The sequence below is a fragment of the Cryptomeria japonica genome, chromosome 5 (assembly GCF_030272615.1).
Source record: "Cryptomeria japonica chromosome 5, Sugi_1.0, whole genome shotgun sequence".
NCBI lineage: Eukaryota > Viridiplantae > Streptophyta > Pinopsida > Cupressales > Cupressaceae > Cryptomeria > Cryptomeria japonica.
In genome coordinates this window covers 516,768,536-516,785,133 of record NC_081409.1, presented here as the reverse complement: position 1 = coordinate 516,785,133, position 16,598 = coordinate 516,768,536, and the positions used below count along the sequence as shown (strand labels likewise).

At 35.8% G+C, this 16,598-nt stretch overlaps 1 protein-coding gene across 1 annotated transcript; it reads left to right on the top strand.

The window, feature by feature from the left end:
• The first annotated feature begins 359 nt into the window (after nucleotides 1-359).
• LOC131067763 (uncharacterized) lies at nucleotides 360-10,539 on the top strand. Its single transcript, XM_058002899.2, has 6 exons — nucleotides 360-1,150; nucleotides 1,276-1,399; nucleotides 8,817-8,943; nucleotides 9,067-9,103; nucleotides 9,254-9,500; nucleotides 9,590-10,539. The coding sequence occupies exons 1-6, from the start codon at nucleotides 971-973 to the stop codon at nucleotides 9,688-9,690; spliced, it is 816 nt and encodes a 271-aa protein (XP_057858882.2). The 5' UTR covers nucleotides 360-970; the 3' UTR covers nucleotides 9,691-10,539.
• The last annotated feature ends 6,059 nt before the right edge of the window (nucleotides 10,540-16,598 follow it).

The window sequence follows — 16,598 nt, the reverse complement described above, 5'->3', positions numbered from 1 at the left end:
GAATAGGTAGTGGGGTCCATGATGATGGCATTGGAGATCCAATGTGTTCGCGAATCCTAACAAGATTCCTTAGCAAGAGGCGCCACGCGTAGAGAAGGCAGTGGAAGACAATATCTGGCGTTGCTGTGGAGCGCGACATGTGGCGCGGCGGCAGGCGAGGTTGATAATACAACCAGAAGCCAAAATTACAGGGTAAAATCGGATGCCATCGCTGTCACCTCGATTGTCACGCTGGACAGGGAAATTTAACTAATATTCACAAAATAAAAAACCATAAAAACTATTCCCATTTGTTCCGGGAGGAGCGCTAAAATTAAAGGAGCTGCAACTTTTATGGCCTGCGAACGTACGTACGGTGATTTTGGTCCGTGGGAGGGGGGGAAATGGGAGGTAGTTAAGGGGATTCGTGGGGCGTGTTGGAGCGAGGTGGTGGAAGGAATTTTGGCAACGATGAAGACGTAGTAAATGCAAAAAAATCCAATCCAGGCTAATCCGATCCATGTTAGATGATATAAATTTTCTGAGCATTTGGTGGAGAGGAATAGAAATATATGCACATAATATATATCCATTTGCATTTGTATATATTTATTGATTGCCCTTGCATGCTCATGATTGCATACAGGTCAGTATTATTATTTTAATATATCCCTGTGTGTTGTTTACTAGTTCTCCTTCCACCTTGGGGACAGCAGGGATTTGCTGTTTTTATATTGTTTTATATGTGCAAAAGAAGAATATGAGGCAAATGTGTTGCATGGGAGAGAAAAAGGCGCTGTGGGTGTGAATTGTTTATGAGGTTGCACTACAGGTGAGCAAGCGGAGGAATGAGGCTGGCAGATGGATTAGTTTAGTGTTTTTTGGGGCACCCCGCTGGTCTTTCATTATTCAAGGGGTGGTCATTTTCTTCAGAGGAAGTGGAAAAGGAATAGGAATAGGAAGGGGAAGAGGAAGAGGAAGAGGAAGACGAATGGCTCAGCCTCAGTATGCCCAGTTTGGAGACACAACGCTCACCAAGGTGTTTGTTGGTGGGCTGGCATGGGAGACGCAGAGGGACACAATGAGGCGTTACTTTGAGCAATTTGGAGACATTTTGGAGGCTGTCGTCATAACTGACAAGAATACTGGACGCTCCAAAGGCTATGGATTTGTAAGTTGTTTAAACCTTACCTTTTTGGGTCTCTGTAATTTTTCTTGGGATTTAGACCCCATTAAGGACAGCTTGATTACCATTTAGGGTGTGGGTTGTGTTTTTTACCCGTGGAATGGGTTCAGGTAACGTTCAGGGATCCAGAGGCTGCAAGAAGAGCATGCATGGATCCGAGCCCTGTCATAGATGGCAGAAGAGCTAACTGCAACATTGCATCACTTGGTCGACCTCGCCCCTCTCCCCCTCACGGTAACGCCTACTGTTAATAATGAATATGAGGTTTACACAGTCCATGAGAAGAGTAAAAAGCTTCTGTATTTTGAATTTTCATCAATGTTTCTGATCACACTTTCTGATCCATAGTGGAAAGAGTAAACTTTTTTGGTTTGCTGTTTATATTTTGTGCTGCTCGCTTTGTCTTTTTCCATGCCATTTACAAGTTTCAATCGAATTACTAATTTTTTACTTTTGAATATAGGTCCTTTAACAAAAGATCAAAGCACTCCTGGAATCAAGAATTGACTAGGCTTGCCCTGCCACTATTTTATGGATCAAATTTGAGCCATATTTTTATTATTTTTTTTTTCAATTACATTTTGTTCATCAAATTCCAGAATTTTCTGAATATGGGTACTATATCAAAGAGTCATAGCTCCACAATCTTACCAAGTTCATTACCAACGCCCAGATAGTAAAGTGCTGTCTTTAAGTGCTACCTTTGTCTTTTCTGCTGCATTTGTAAATTCTGGTTATTTGTAATTCCCTGGTTTTGTTTACAGATCAATTTTGAGCCCTAGTTGTGCAATAAGAAATTTTCATTACATTTTATTCACGAGGACTCCTCTCAGTCAATATGATTTGCTTAAGCTTGTAGCCCTATAAATCCATCATACTCCTTTAGAGCAGGAGAAATTGCAGCTCAGATAGGATGCATTTCATTACAAAGTGAAAAACAATGTTGGTCCTTACATGTTGCTTAGAGAAATGGTTACTATTAGAAATTGAAAGCCTTGTGGTAGGTACCCGTGCTTAAATTTTTCATGTTCTTGAGTGATATTGACTTTATGTCTTTTCTATGGTATTACAAGCTCTGGGTTTATGGAGTTTAGGATGAGCTATATGTGGGCAAAAAAAGACCATATTTGTGCAAAAAGGATTTTTATCACATTATAATTCTGAAAGTACCTCTTTAACGGGTAAGATATTGATCTAAGCCTAGATGTGCCTCGTAGACAACACACTTTAAAGATTTTTTTGTGTCATAAATGGAATTGGTGTAGAATTATAGAGTGTGAATATCAAATCAACTTGCCAAAAGAAAGAGAATACAAGAGTAACAAGACACTGTGCTTTAACTGTAATTACTAATTACAAAGTTTTATTCTGAAAACTTTTGTACAAGATCCAAGTGATCAAATGTATGCTTATTCATGTCTGGCTAATCAAAGACTGAATTGAATACATTAATATACAAATGTGGAAGATGCAAGGATGTCATGGTAGTTGCAAAAGAATGCAACTGCTCACTTTCTTGTGGTTTATATCCTTTGTTCTTTACTATTAGAAGACTTTACATATTAATTGTGCAGAATATTGCTGACATTGTTGGAGCAGTGCAGCACAGAAGAAGAGGAGTTAGGGCTTTGTAATATGGCCATTTTTGCTTTGGAAAAAATCCAGAAAATTGTTGTAAAGATGATGAGTCATGACATGGTCATTGTACCATGAAATGATCACAATGCCATATCCTTTTCAATTAGTCACTCTTCGTTGAGAAGCAGGTGCCAGCGGTTGGAAAATCAAGCAAACATGGAAATTCCAAGTGCAATGCTTTTTGGAATTGTACATTTTTAGAAAATGCATGATCATCCTATTCACCACTTCTACTTTTTTGATCAATTGGGTGATGTAATTTTGTAGACTTGGTTTGATATGGATATATGTCTATCATTGACTAGAGCACTCTCTAGAAATGGGTCAAGAATCTTGTGTTTGGTGGATGGTATTCCAAAGCAATCCCATACATTTCGAGTACACTTGAATTGTTTCTAGAGCCAGGATGGTCTTTCTGCAAGGTGTGAAAATTGCCAGCTTTGAAAATATATCAACTACTAGAGGAAGTGACATTACCATGCTTAGTAGTAGTCAAGCTTGAAAGGAAATCCACAGAAAGTATTTCCCAAGGTTTGCTTGGAATTCAAAAGGAAGTATATTATCCTTGCTAGTGGCTAGTTGGCTTTTCTATAGCATAGGCAGTATGAGATTTGATGTATTTTCTGTTTGACTTGAGAATCAGCAACAAGAAATATCTCTTGAAAATTGCAAGTGTCCTCTCAATTGACTAATTTGTGACCTGACCTGAGGTAAGCTTCTTAAAAACAATATTTCACTTTGTCTTGCGAGGATTACACAATTGTGCTAGATGATACAATTGTAAATACTTAAAGCAATATCTTAGAATTTACTAATTTCTATTCAATGCCTAATAGATATCTGCAAAGTAATCCAATGCGTGCATGGTTTGGTGCATTGAATACCAAAAGTTCAATATAGGCCTTTAGGAGTCAGGTCTGCATACACCCTTTCTTCACTACCTTTCTCTGTTCTGCCTTATAATTGTGAATGCACTCCAGAACTAATTCTGGTGCCTCGATGAACATAAGGATACCTCCAGCTTTATGAAATCTACTAAGAATCATGACGGTTAGTCTCATGTCCATATGGTTGAGCACAAAGAACAAAGATTGGAGTGGGTTTCTGCTTGAACAATCTGCTACTAGATTGGCACTTCCGTTTTAATACTTGATATTCAAGTGGAATTGCTTATGATATGAAGATCGTCTTTGATGTTGCTTTTACTGCAATTCATTCTATGCCTACAAGAATCACATTTGTTTGTGATCTGTCAATAAGGCTCTCCTTTTCTAATATATTGTGCTTCTAATGCTTACATGTCTAGACAATGGCATAAATCTCTTAATCATGATATTTTCTTACAGAGGCAATAAATTTCTCACTATGGTAAGAAAATGGGTAACTGAATTGAGTAAGGATTGCTCCAAATGTAAGTTTTGAAGCCTTTATCTCAATCTCAAATGGTTGTTGAAGATTAAATACCACAAGTAGTAGTGTGGAATGGAGTCTACATTTCAATTAGTTGAATGTTTTCTGTTTGAGCGGCTATCTAGGTGAAAGTTGCTTGAGTATCACCTATGGTAATTTCATTCCAAGGCCAAGTGATGTGAAAAAACCCAAGTACAGACTTTGTTTATAAATTTTCCATTCCCAAGAAAATTTAAATTTCTTGAGGGTGGTGTTTGGTGTGGCCAAACATAAATGACGTGGATCTTGGATGGATCCACATTTACTACAACTGTATCAACAATATAGCCAAAATATTGTATCTCCTCTATAGAAAAACAACATTCTCCATGTTTGCATTAAACTTGTGTTGCTGCAAAGTGTTGTTCACTTGCTAAATGTGGTGCAAATGGTCTTCCTCTGTTTTGCTGAAAATAAGATTGTTATCAAGATTCAAAAAAATGGATGGAGCTGTAAATGGCCAAATGTCATTTATTATTTGCATGAGAATTGCAGTTACATTCATCAAGCCAAAGGCCATTTTCAACGATCAAATAAACCTTCCTTAGCTTTCGAGGTTGTCTTCTTGTCATCTGATCGATTATTAGGATTTTCGTGGTACCCTTACTTGATGATATCCATTAGTGGAGAATTTGGTGCTGCATGTTTGGCTTAGTAGGTCCTTGATCCTAGGAAGAGGATATTGATCCTTCACTTTGATCTTGTAGAGTACTCTATAGTCAATGCACAACCTTATTTTGCCATCATTTGGCAGGAGCGTGATAGGTTTGCTACAAGGCAAACATCTAGACTTGATGTGTTCTCTTTTAACAATTTCATTGATCTATTGTTTCATCTCTTCATTCCTCAGGAATTGAATAGTGTTATCGATGCATTACAAAGAGGAAGCCCTAGATATTAGGTAGATTGTACGTTTCATAACACATTGCTTAGGTCCTCCAGTGGGGGAATGAAAAATATTCTTGTATAAACAAAGTGCTAAAGGATTCAGATTGATAATACGCTTCACTGTGCACTTCTTAGGCTTCCCAATGAGTGACAAGAAAGTATCCATCCTTGTATATCACCATTATTTTGTTCATGATATCAGATTTCCACAATCCATAGAGTTGTAAGTTGCTTCTTCTGGAATTGATTGCGTGTCAATTCCAGAAGCAGCAACTTACACCATTATTTTGTTTAACTAATACTTTGCTGCGCAAGGGGGTACTTTGCCAAATTGTTCTACAAGGATGTCCTTTTGAAGTTAAGGTTTCCCCACCAAGAGAGCAAACTTCTCTCCATAATTGATTGGATTTTTGCAATGTTTGGCGTTGATGAATGCAATCTTAAAAGTTAGTTCCATTATGCAACATGTATTTTCATCAATATCTATGTTAACATTTAGTGATTTGCATCATAGATTGCATTGAACCAGAGAAGTTATGGCTGCCCAAGTAATACCTCTAAAACATCACAAATGACTGCATTTGAACAGGCTTGAATGTTTACAACAAATGATATTTGTGCGATGTTTTTGTGGACCCAGTTTAGACCATCTAATGTTGTTTGATTGTGGATGAGGAAACATTGGTAATTTCACCTGGTTTGGGAGAAATCAGGTTCTTCTAACTACTGTTGTCAACAATGAAGAGTTTAGGTTGTCCATTGCCCCACATCTGCAAATAAAACAATCCTTTTGCTTCTCTTCGATCCAGATTGAAGGATCAAGTGATGCTGGTAATTGCTACCATGGTACTTGGCTCATGGTGCTTGATTTGTTGGCATATATCTTGCATTGTTATGGGAATAATTTGATGCTTCTATTTATGAAAACAAAACTTGAAGTAATCTTTCTTTTTATTCTCAGTACAGGTTTGAAGATTAGGCAATTTGGGCTCACAATGCATGATCTTTTTTCTTTTATCATGCATCATTGTGGTGCAAGTTGATGCTTCTATTGATGCAAACTGATCTTTCCAAGCACAGCATTCTCTGATAGAGTGTCCAATAGAATTGTGTAATGTACGCCACTTTCCAGTCTTAGATTGCTAACAGTGTGCTTTTCCTTCATTCTTAGGCTTGTGCTTGAAACTTTCAAGCATACCTATAGGCTTCTCATACTGAAGAGATATGCAAGGAATCAATGTTGGTCTTGATGCGTGGCCTCAAGCCTAAACCATAATTCAAAATGATATTTTGTTCCAACTCTTGACTGTTTAACCATGTATCCTTGAATAGACTGGTCATGACCTCAATGAAGCCAAAAATGCTTGATATATTGGTGTATAATATGTTTCAACAGGATAATAGGTTTCTTTTGAGGCTTCTATAAAACCATTCTTGGCATGTTTAGGTGAAAGGTCAGCCTCATGGGTAGCACAACCCTAATATACAATTTCTTTATAGAAAAGGTAACGCTTTAAAATTGCAAAGGTGATATTTCTTATGAAAAACTTGATGACTACCTAGTATGATAAAATGAGGTTTTAGACAGTTATCTTGAGTATCAACATCTTTTTGTACCTTAAAGAATAGGGGTATCTACATTTACTTGTACCATATATTGGGCTACAAAAAGTCAATGCATTGATGAATTCAATGGGACTTAATGGAATTGAACATGCTTTAGATGTTGAGAGAAGTGATCAATTATCTTGACAATTTCCTGCGTGTAATGTTTCTCCAAATCACCACTCTGTTGTTGTAAAGCGCTTGATTTCATTAGCTGAAACATCTTTGAAGTCAACATCTCTGATATGGATTTGTTTTCCAGTTGTTGAAATTATGGAAGGAACGTAGGATCAATTGAGTCTAGAAACCAATCTTCTTGTTGTCATTCCTTGTGTCAGTGGACATACCAAATGCAGCAAAGGTTTTGAATGAAAAAACTCCAATACCACTAGGTTATGACATATAATGAATGCTTGATATCACTGTGAATTGATGTGAGCTTTGAATTCATTGATCTTGGGCCGTTCATATCCAAGGGACATGATAGTTAAGTGGAATAAAATGTGTTATAAATAGATGCTGATGTGAGCTTTGATACCACTGATTTGTGGCCCTTCAGATCCAAGGGACAAGATTTTCAAATGAAATCAAATCTTTTATAGATAGAAGCAGACGCAGAATGACAGTGTGAATATCAAATCAGAATGCTTAAGCAAAGAAATTGCAAGAACAACAAGATGCCATGCTAGAAGCTAGAATTGTAATCTCAAAGTTGTATTATGCAAAGTTCTATGCAATCTTTGATAGGTTGAATGTAATGCTTATCCATGCCTGTCTACTTATTAGTAAAATACATCAATATACCAATGGTAGAGAAAGATGTCATGTTAGTTACAAGAAACACAATTGCTTGCCTACTGCTGGTCCATATTCCTTGTTATGTCATATTTTGGAAACACTGGAATATCTGTATAGAATAAGGCTGACACTGTTGGAGCTGTGCAGCATAAAGCTTTGTGGTCACATTCTCTTGAAGCTTGTGGTAAAGGTGATAATATGGCACAGTGCATTGCTGCTGTACTGTGAGACAATCGTAGTGCTACATTCTCCTGGATCAAATATGTATATAATCTTAAGTATATAACTGCATCAAGCTCCTTGCCAACAACTGAAAGTTCAATTTATAAGAGTCCAAAAGTTCAATTTATAAGAGCCCCATAAACGAATCTTTTTATGAAGTTATACATTTCTCATTTTTTGCTAGAAACCAAGTCATTATTAAGAAATTGACTTCTTGACAATTTTTTTTTCTTATGTTTACATGAGTTGAAGGCTTTTGCTTTCTCTTGGTGGAGAGAAATCCAAGCTTTACTCTGTTGGGTGGAAGGATCTTAACAGTATATTAGTAACTCTACGTTATGTACAAGTTTGTGTTGGCAAAATGGATCAACAGAAATGCTTGAACTGTTCACTGTTTTCTTGAAGCCCCTGGAATACTTTTTTATAACTTAAAACTATATAACATCAAGTGAACACTTTTGTATTGGATTTCTGATTTTGGAACTTGTGAACATTGTGGATAAGAAAGCTTTTCAAACAACTTTCTTATGTTGAGCCAAATGGGTTACCATGGCATTACTTTTATATCTATAGACATTCATTTTCATATATGTTTCCACATTATGTGGGAAATCGAGCAAGGGGCAACTGGTATGTAAACAAATATTTGTTTTTTCACTTTTCCTTTTCTGTACTTATGGTAATAGTCTACCCAGTTTTCAATCATGGTTTGTACTTTTGTGGTGAATATAGTTGGAGACATAGCAATTAGCACATCTGTCATTCCCATATTTGATAAGTAAATAGCTTATAAAACAACGAGTTTCCTTCAGAAAGGTAAATTATAAGTAGTCCTGGATTGGCACACCGCCATTCTTGAAACAAGTTTGGGATAGAAGCTTATCTTTGTATTTGTGTGGGTATAATGTCCTTTTAAGATGCATGATTTTATAGGGAAAGTTTTGACAAATCACAGTAGACAGAACAATGTGTATTATATAATAGGTTTCTTTACTTTCAATATTTCTAAAACAATACTTTATTACTTAGAATTATCCCCATTATCTTGTAGGACGCATGCGCCTGGGGAGCCCCTATCCAGGAGCCTCTCAACCTGGACAGGCCTTTGCTGGAGGCTCAAATTTCCCCCCTTCTTTTCCTTATACCTATCCTCAGGGAATTGCATACCCTCCATATGGGTAGGCTTACTTTTCTTTTTTTAATAATTTTTCTCTTCTTTTTATGTAGAATTTTGTGTTTATAAATGTAAAGGTATGACAAGTATTATGAAATCTCATTTTTTCTTTCACATGGCATGACAGATATACAACTTATGTGCCCGATGTTGGTTACCATCAGGTGCCTTTTCATTCTTAGAAAGAGCTCTAGCCTTTTATTTTGCAGTACAAAGAGAGAATTTTGCAAATTATAGCATCCACGTTTCTTTAGCATGCTTGTTGGATTGTATTTCTGTTAGTATAAAATAAATATCTTGTGTTTTCTATGCAGAATATATATAATCCCTATCTGGCACCACAATATTCCCATTTGTATGGAGCAGCTGGAACCCTTAATCCAGCCTTATATCCTTATATGGGCCAACCATTGCAAGCAGGACATGGCTTTTCTGCCCCACATGGTTATGGAGTGCAGGGGCCTATTGTTCAGTTTTCAGGGCCAGGAGGTTCCTCCATGACAACAATGCCCCAACATTATGGTACCGTGCCAGTCGTACAGGGACCAGTTCCTTCAGCAGGTATGGTTATTATGCATGCTTTTGATTTTAGAGTTTGTCTCAGAGTATCCAAGACAGGACTGACATCTAAAATCCTGTACCCGTTGCAGCACCTACCCCAGTGTCATCACATCCTCAGTTTGTAGGGTCCATACAATCTCAGCAGAAGTATATACAAGGGGAGAGTGGCTCAGAGCATCCATCTGGTTGATAGTACCATCTCAGTGTGGGGAGCAGCGTTATGATAAGAGGCATGAGTATTTGCAATCAATAGAGGTGGGACTTTTATGGGGACTGGGCAAATTTTTTGGCAATGGATGATTTTGATTTGCCAAGTTCATTGCCATCAATCCATTTATTTGTTCAAGATTATCCTGCATTTACAGTCATAGAAATTATTTTTAAGGGCACAACATTGGCAAGCTACAAGATAGAAAAATAAGTTTTCCCTTCAAGGATTCTCTGCAGCTTTATAGTTGGGCAGCTTGAGAGCGGTTCTAACATAATTTTTTTTTGGACCACAAACATCAAGAGCAGCAAACTGAAACTGGTACATGAGTAACATACTTAAATGATTTACTTGCATGATGCTGGTTCCCCACTAAAGAGATGACGATTTTAGTGGCATTCTGTCATGTTATACGGTACATCATTTGAACAATTTATTGAAAAGGGAGGGCAGCGTATGCAGCTGGAAAATGAAGTCAGGCGTGCAGGACATATAACCCTAACATGTATTTATTTGAATTTTTTCACCACCCAGTTTAAGGCATGTGGTACAAGTGTAATTTTAGAGCACCGGAGTACTTGGTTCCACAATTTCATTGCCTTTTTCACCGAGAGGCTGTGGGAAGTATTTCTTTTGTTCTTTTTTTCTGTTTTCCAGTAGTAACTCAGGGTCAGGGATAGGGATTCATTCCAACAGGTGAAGATTGGTAGATAAATCCATACTCTCTCAAGATTTTAGAGGAGGGCTAGTCTGGATGATTAAATTGATTATATTCCTGTTCTTCATTTTGGTCCATTCAAGGTAATAAATGTACTTGGGCTCTATTGCTGACGATTTTTTGTTCTAGTTAAACCGATCACATCTCCGTAATTAATTCTTTTAAATTAGGTAATGAATGTACGTTTGAGATAAACTTCTGATGGTGTTTTGGTAATCACGGATTGACATGGTTGGGGTCCTCTTCTCACAATAAATAGCAAATAATACCAGTGCAACTATCCCGTGTGGTGGTGACTTGGTTTTACCTGTATATGAACTGATTCTTATCTCTCTTTCTGGGTCCCAATTCTGCTAACATTTATGTTTTTATACCAAAAAGCACCAAATGATGCATAACATGACTGAACTGAAGCACTGTAAAGTGCTTACAACAGAGGCCAATATTCAGGGCGTCACATGATTTAAATGAGTTTACTGTTTCCACTACTACTGCTAAAATGGATTGAATTCTCCTTGTGGGTCTTGGTTCATGTCATTCTAATTGTACTTCAGAATGTGCTGTTTGTTGCATGCACGGATTCTTTTTGGCAACAATTTAAACAAGAAAAAACTAGAGATGCCATCGAACATCATTTTACACGTAACACAAGCAGTCATTATCACATAATGAGAAGCATACATGTATGGTTTAAAAAAAAATTAATTTACCATGAATCACAGCCAATATAACCTCTCGAAATATTTTGTTAAGCCTACGCTGATGCTATAGTGTCATGCGATCGTGCCTGGCAGATCAGCCTGTTCTGCTTATTTATTTAACCAAATCACTCATCAATATGTTGTCATTTTATCTGTGTGCATATGCTAAAAAATAACTCAGTAGAGTCAGGAAATTCTCAAGTCAAAATTTCTAATAGCTGAGAACGATGAGATATCTTATCAACATTCTTTTGTGGTTTTGCACCATGAGCTCGTGTAAATTGTTGTTTAACTGCAACAGATTCTATAAAGAGATCAAAACAGAAGCATTTATAGTGGAAAATGATCTTGAATTAGTGGGTATGACACATTGGTTTGTAAAAGTGTTACTGAAAGGCAATGTTAGCATCTGGGAGTAGGAGGGTTCTTATATATCAAGCTAGGGACAGAGACTTATGCTATCAGCAGTGTCTAATAACACACATACCCACCCAGCACTAGGATCATAGTGGGATCTGACGCACTCAGATTCGTAAAATTGCTTGTGAATAGAAACCAGTACAAGATAGAAAACGTCATCAAGGCACAACCACACAACTGCTGGGAGTGTAGGAGGATGATAACACATGGCGTGGGTCCAAAGAGTATTAACTTTTAATACTGCCAATTGAATATGTTGTTTTTTATGTTGGGATTAGTAGGATGGAATGTCCAGCTTGCAAAGATATATCGATCGATTATATTGGTTAATTTTGGTTCCATGATTTAAGAAAAAACAAAGGTTAACAAAAATCAGACTATTTGATGAAGGTCCACAAAGAAAGTTCCAAAAAAAAAAATGTCAATTTGATTTAATATAAGTAGACCATTTATTGGGGCTTATGCCCATGGCAGCGTTGTTTAATATCCTAGGATTTCAGAGTACTTGGTTTGTAGACTATTATTAAAATCTTTCTTCCATTTCATTTCAATGTCTTGTAGGCCTTCTCTTTCTTATGGATGTAGGGCATGATAAACTTTCATTCTCTTTACCCTTAGAAATTATTGGTTCCTAAGCTTCATCAGTAGATTACACTTTGTTCAATTATATTCTCCTTGCCTTGAAAAATTATTGAAATTAGTGGGTTTTGTAGCTTCACAAACTTGAATAATTTTAAAGGGAGTGTCTAGCTTAAATCTAAACTTCCCATTTTATTAAAACTACTAAAATTACGATTGGTCCTTAACGGTAAAGTGCATGCAAATTTATGATAGTGATTGTACTTGCAGATTAGTATGGTGGTAAGTCTACATGCATGACAAAAGTAATAGTTATTAAATTATTATAGACATACCTGACTGATTTATTAGTGTAACCAATTATAAAAACATCAAATAATAATCAAATTCTAAATTAATTTGTAAACGATAAACAATAAAATATTAAGAAAGTGTTTAACTTTATTGTGATAGTAGAGTTAATCTAGATGATTCAATTGTGTAGTATCTTGCGGATGTGATTTGATGTTTTATTTATTTTTTTCATTCATAATTATGATTTTTTTTGTTATATACCTTTCCGACTATTTAGGATAGGAGCACACCCATGATTGCATCTATGTACACCATAACCCTATGCAAATTTGTGCTTTATTATATTTTTATTTAATAATTAGTTGCCTTCATTAATTTTATTTCTTAAAAGTAATGTACCACTTACGAAGACCGTTGGGGATTTGTTGTAAGAGGAGTGAAGTATGAAACTTGGCTCCTAGTTGAATCTCTTTATTGGTTTCACACGATTGGAAAACATGAAAGACATGGACTGCAAAATGCATAGGACTAACTATGGTGCAATACTATTTGAAGTTCTTTATTTTACTTTTATCCCTTGACTAATTGATCTTTGATGATTATATGTGATGGTGGATGTTGATATTATCTTTTAGAGGTTGTCATTAGCTACAAACCTTAGGTGTTCAATTTGAACTATTAGGCACACAATTGATGAAAGATGGTTAGATTCTTTGAAAGACACGACTTTGAATAGAGGAATAATTCATTTGGAAATGAATGATGTGATTGTAGTCATGATTTTGTACAAGGGGAAAAATGTACTGAAGTGGACCTCTAATATCAAATTAGTCACTTGACAACGAAAAAAAAGTTAGTTATTTATTTTTACTATTTTTTAAATATATTTTTCTAGAGGTTAATGTTAGTTCTTTTTATTAAAAAATACAACCTAGGACCCATTGTCTATGTATTAGCCACAAAACTCTATTGAAGAGTAATTCTTATCTATATTTAATATCATGAAGTATAATTACAAAGAGTAGATTTCAAATATATAGGCCTTTCCAATCCATATATCAAAGAGATGACATAACCAAAAGGTAAGAGTTTAACTCCTAATCACTCCCAATCAAGAGGCGAGTTAAGTCAATCTGATTGAGATCGAGACAACCTTGGCTAAATAGAGATGGTTTATAACTATCATTAATCACCGGTTGATGAGGTAGTGGTGGAACTTAAATACCTCAAGCCAAGGTGAACACATATCATTACTAGCTACCTAGGTAAAAATAATAGATATTCTTATTATTTAGTGTAAACTTAATAACTTTGTGTAATATTACACTTGGATGAGCACTATCCTAAGTGAAACGAAATATTTATACCAACAACTACCTTTAGTGTAACTTACGAGGATATAGAAATGAGCTCGAACAACAAATCCATGTTAGGCATCCATATGTAATGATGTCCCTAGATAAGAAAGGAAAGAACCCTCCAAAAGAGAGACTAGGTAGCCCCCAAGATGTGATGCCTCATATATCAATGATGGATCCTTGACTTTACATTTTGGAGAGCCCATGCTCACAAAATAATATTTCTCCCGTTAGGAAGAAATCAATCTAAAGGTGAATGTAGATGATCTTCCCATTATTGATAGTAATATTTGGGAAGGAAACACAAAATGGTCTTTGGAAGTTGTGCAATAGTCCCTACATTGGTGTTGAGTTGTATAATGATTAGATCAAGAGTCCCATGCCTAAATGAAGAATATACCTACTCAAAATAATGTGGAAATAAATTTGCAACAAGTACTAAATAAATGGTCTAGAATAACAAGATCTCAATGCATGCCATGTGGCTATAGTGCTCATCCTTCTAGATGTCCACCACATAATTTTTGGAAGCACTTGGCGAACCATCTTTGAACTTAGTAGAATCAATGAGTGAATGTGAATTCTTAGTGCAAGTCATGTGACTACAACACACCTCCCACAAGGAACCTAATTGTAAACAATTGTTGGAAGCTCTTGGTGAAGTGACTCAAAAGTCTATAGTGTTAGTAGGGGGTCATGGAATTATAGTGCATGCCAACTAACTACACTACTCATTCCACAAGATTTCCACATCAAATGTCTAATTATTGGAGGTGCTAAAATCTTAATGCATATTGACTGACTATATTGCACACCCCATGATATACTCACATTGGTCGTGTGGATATGAACAAATGTAGATGAAGCATTATGAGGATCAATTGTTGTTTTAGTTTCATCATGTGCACTGTTCTCTAAGGAAACATCGCAAATTTTTAGAGGTTAAAGATCTCCATGTAGTTGCTTGATTACGATCTTGGTAGTGAAACTGGCAATCAATATGCTCTATGTGATGCATGGTGCCCTAATTTTTTTAAGACTTATTAGTCCATAAGTCATGTGGTTGTAATTTAGCCAATCACATTTATGTTCATGGTCACTTGGATCAAGAACAAGCCTAGAAAGACATGACATTAGATCTTATTTAAGCTAGTAATTTTTTATTCTTTCTTTCCAAGATGAATTGCCCACTTTGTCTAGGGAAATAATAGAAGATTTAAATGAGTTAACAAAGATTTTATTTGCAACCCCCAAAATAAAGATTTATCTTATTTCTGTTAATGCATTAGTAACTTCTGCAAGATAAGATTCTCCTAAACCTTTACTCTGTTATTAGCTTACTCATTCATGCTTCATGTTTATCAGATTATAACATTGATCATAATTATGATATTGATATTGGATAATAATGAATTAGATTTACGATCTACTTAACTATGTTAAGCGTCAATCTAAATGCTATCGGGCTATTAACCCGATAGCATATTAATGTCGATTCATATATGAATCGGCATTAATATGTTATCGGGGTATTAACCTGATAGCATATAATGCTAGCTACTATTGTTATTGTTTACTTTACATATATGCATTGATACCGATTCATTATCGGGCATGATTTATATTTGTAACAATTAATAATGATACCGATTAAACTATCGGTTATGTTCTATAAGCAATGATACCGATTAACTATCAGTTATGTTCTATAAGCAATGATACCGATTAACTATTGGTTATGATAAAGCAATGATACCGATTCACTAACGTGTATGTTTGTAGCACCGAATGGTTATGAATCGGTTTATGTTAGTAAGGGTCACGACCAAGTGACATCTTGGTCGGACATGTCTAAAGGACATGTCCGATCAAGGTGCCACTTGATCGTGGCCTTCCTACTACTTATACACCATGCAAATCAAAGGAGATGACATTGAAATCAATACATGTTCATCCTCCTTATCTGCAGCAAAAGAAAGATAGTTATATTAGTATCATAGTCATAATATCAAAATTTAAAATATACTACCCTGCATATAACTTGTTATTAAATTGGAGATTACAATACATTTACAATTTCTTCATTATAATATCCCCAAAAAATATTTACTTAACCCCTTCGAATAAATATAAATTTTGACACTTTATCATTAATATGTGTAGTACCCCTGCCCTAATCAATTTCTAATCTTGGTTTAATCTTGGTTAGTTTATCTTAATATGATGTTATAGTCAGATGTTTGATTTAATGCATAGTTGTTGATGTGATTTCACACTAGTTGTATGCAAGTTGTTTAGTGTTCCTATTTCGTGGTATTAATATCGGGCTAACACTTTCATTAAGTTTATATATGTATGCATGTATGACTCTTGGTTGCAGGAGATTTCAGGTACAATGCCGCATGAGTGCGAGGTTCGTCTTCACCTGGATTTGCAGGTTTGAGTGTACCTCTTTAATCCTTAGAGTTGGATTAGGTGGTCGTAAGACCCTAGTTGACCATAGTCGTGCTCAAGTGAGCATCGTCAGTCGTCGTCGGTATTCCCTTTTTGTTGGGTTTGCGAGTCGTCAGTCTGGTTGACTTTCTTGGTTTGCGTGTTTGGTGTGTGTGGTTAAATTGATTATTAGTCCTTAGTATTTTATTTGACTAAATATGTGGTTGTGCAGTAAAGATTAATGGACTAAATTAATCAGGATTTCTTTATGTGATTTATCGTTAATCTGAATTGGTCGATTTAAATTGGGAGCAAGTTCAATTAAAGGGTTGATTTTGAATATTAAGTGTATTATGTTTATGCCTACAAAAAGAAAGATTTAAATTT

What these genes read in the sequence shown, in the direction of transcription:
- LOC131067763 (XM_058002899.2), top strand. Translation starts at nt 971, where the DNA reads ATGGCTCAGCCTCAGTATGCCCAGTTTGGAGACACAACGCTCACCAAG. An exon ending in ATTGCATACCCTCCATATGG is followed by an intron (nt 8,944 to 9,066) that starts GTAGGCTTACTT and finishes ATGGCATGACAG; the next exon opens with ATATACAACTTATGTGCCCG. An exon ending in GGGACCAGTTCCTTCAGCAG is followed by an intron (nt 9,501 to 9,589) that starts GTATGGTTATTA and finishes TACCCGTTGCAG; the next exon opens with CACCTACCCCAGTGTCATCA.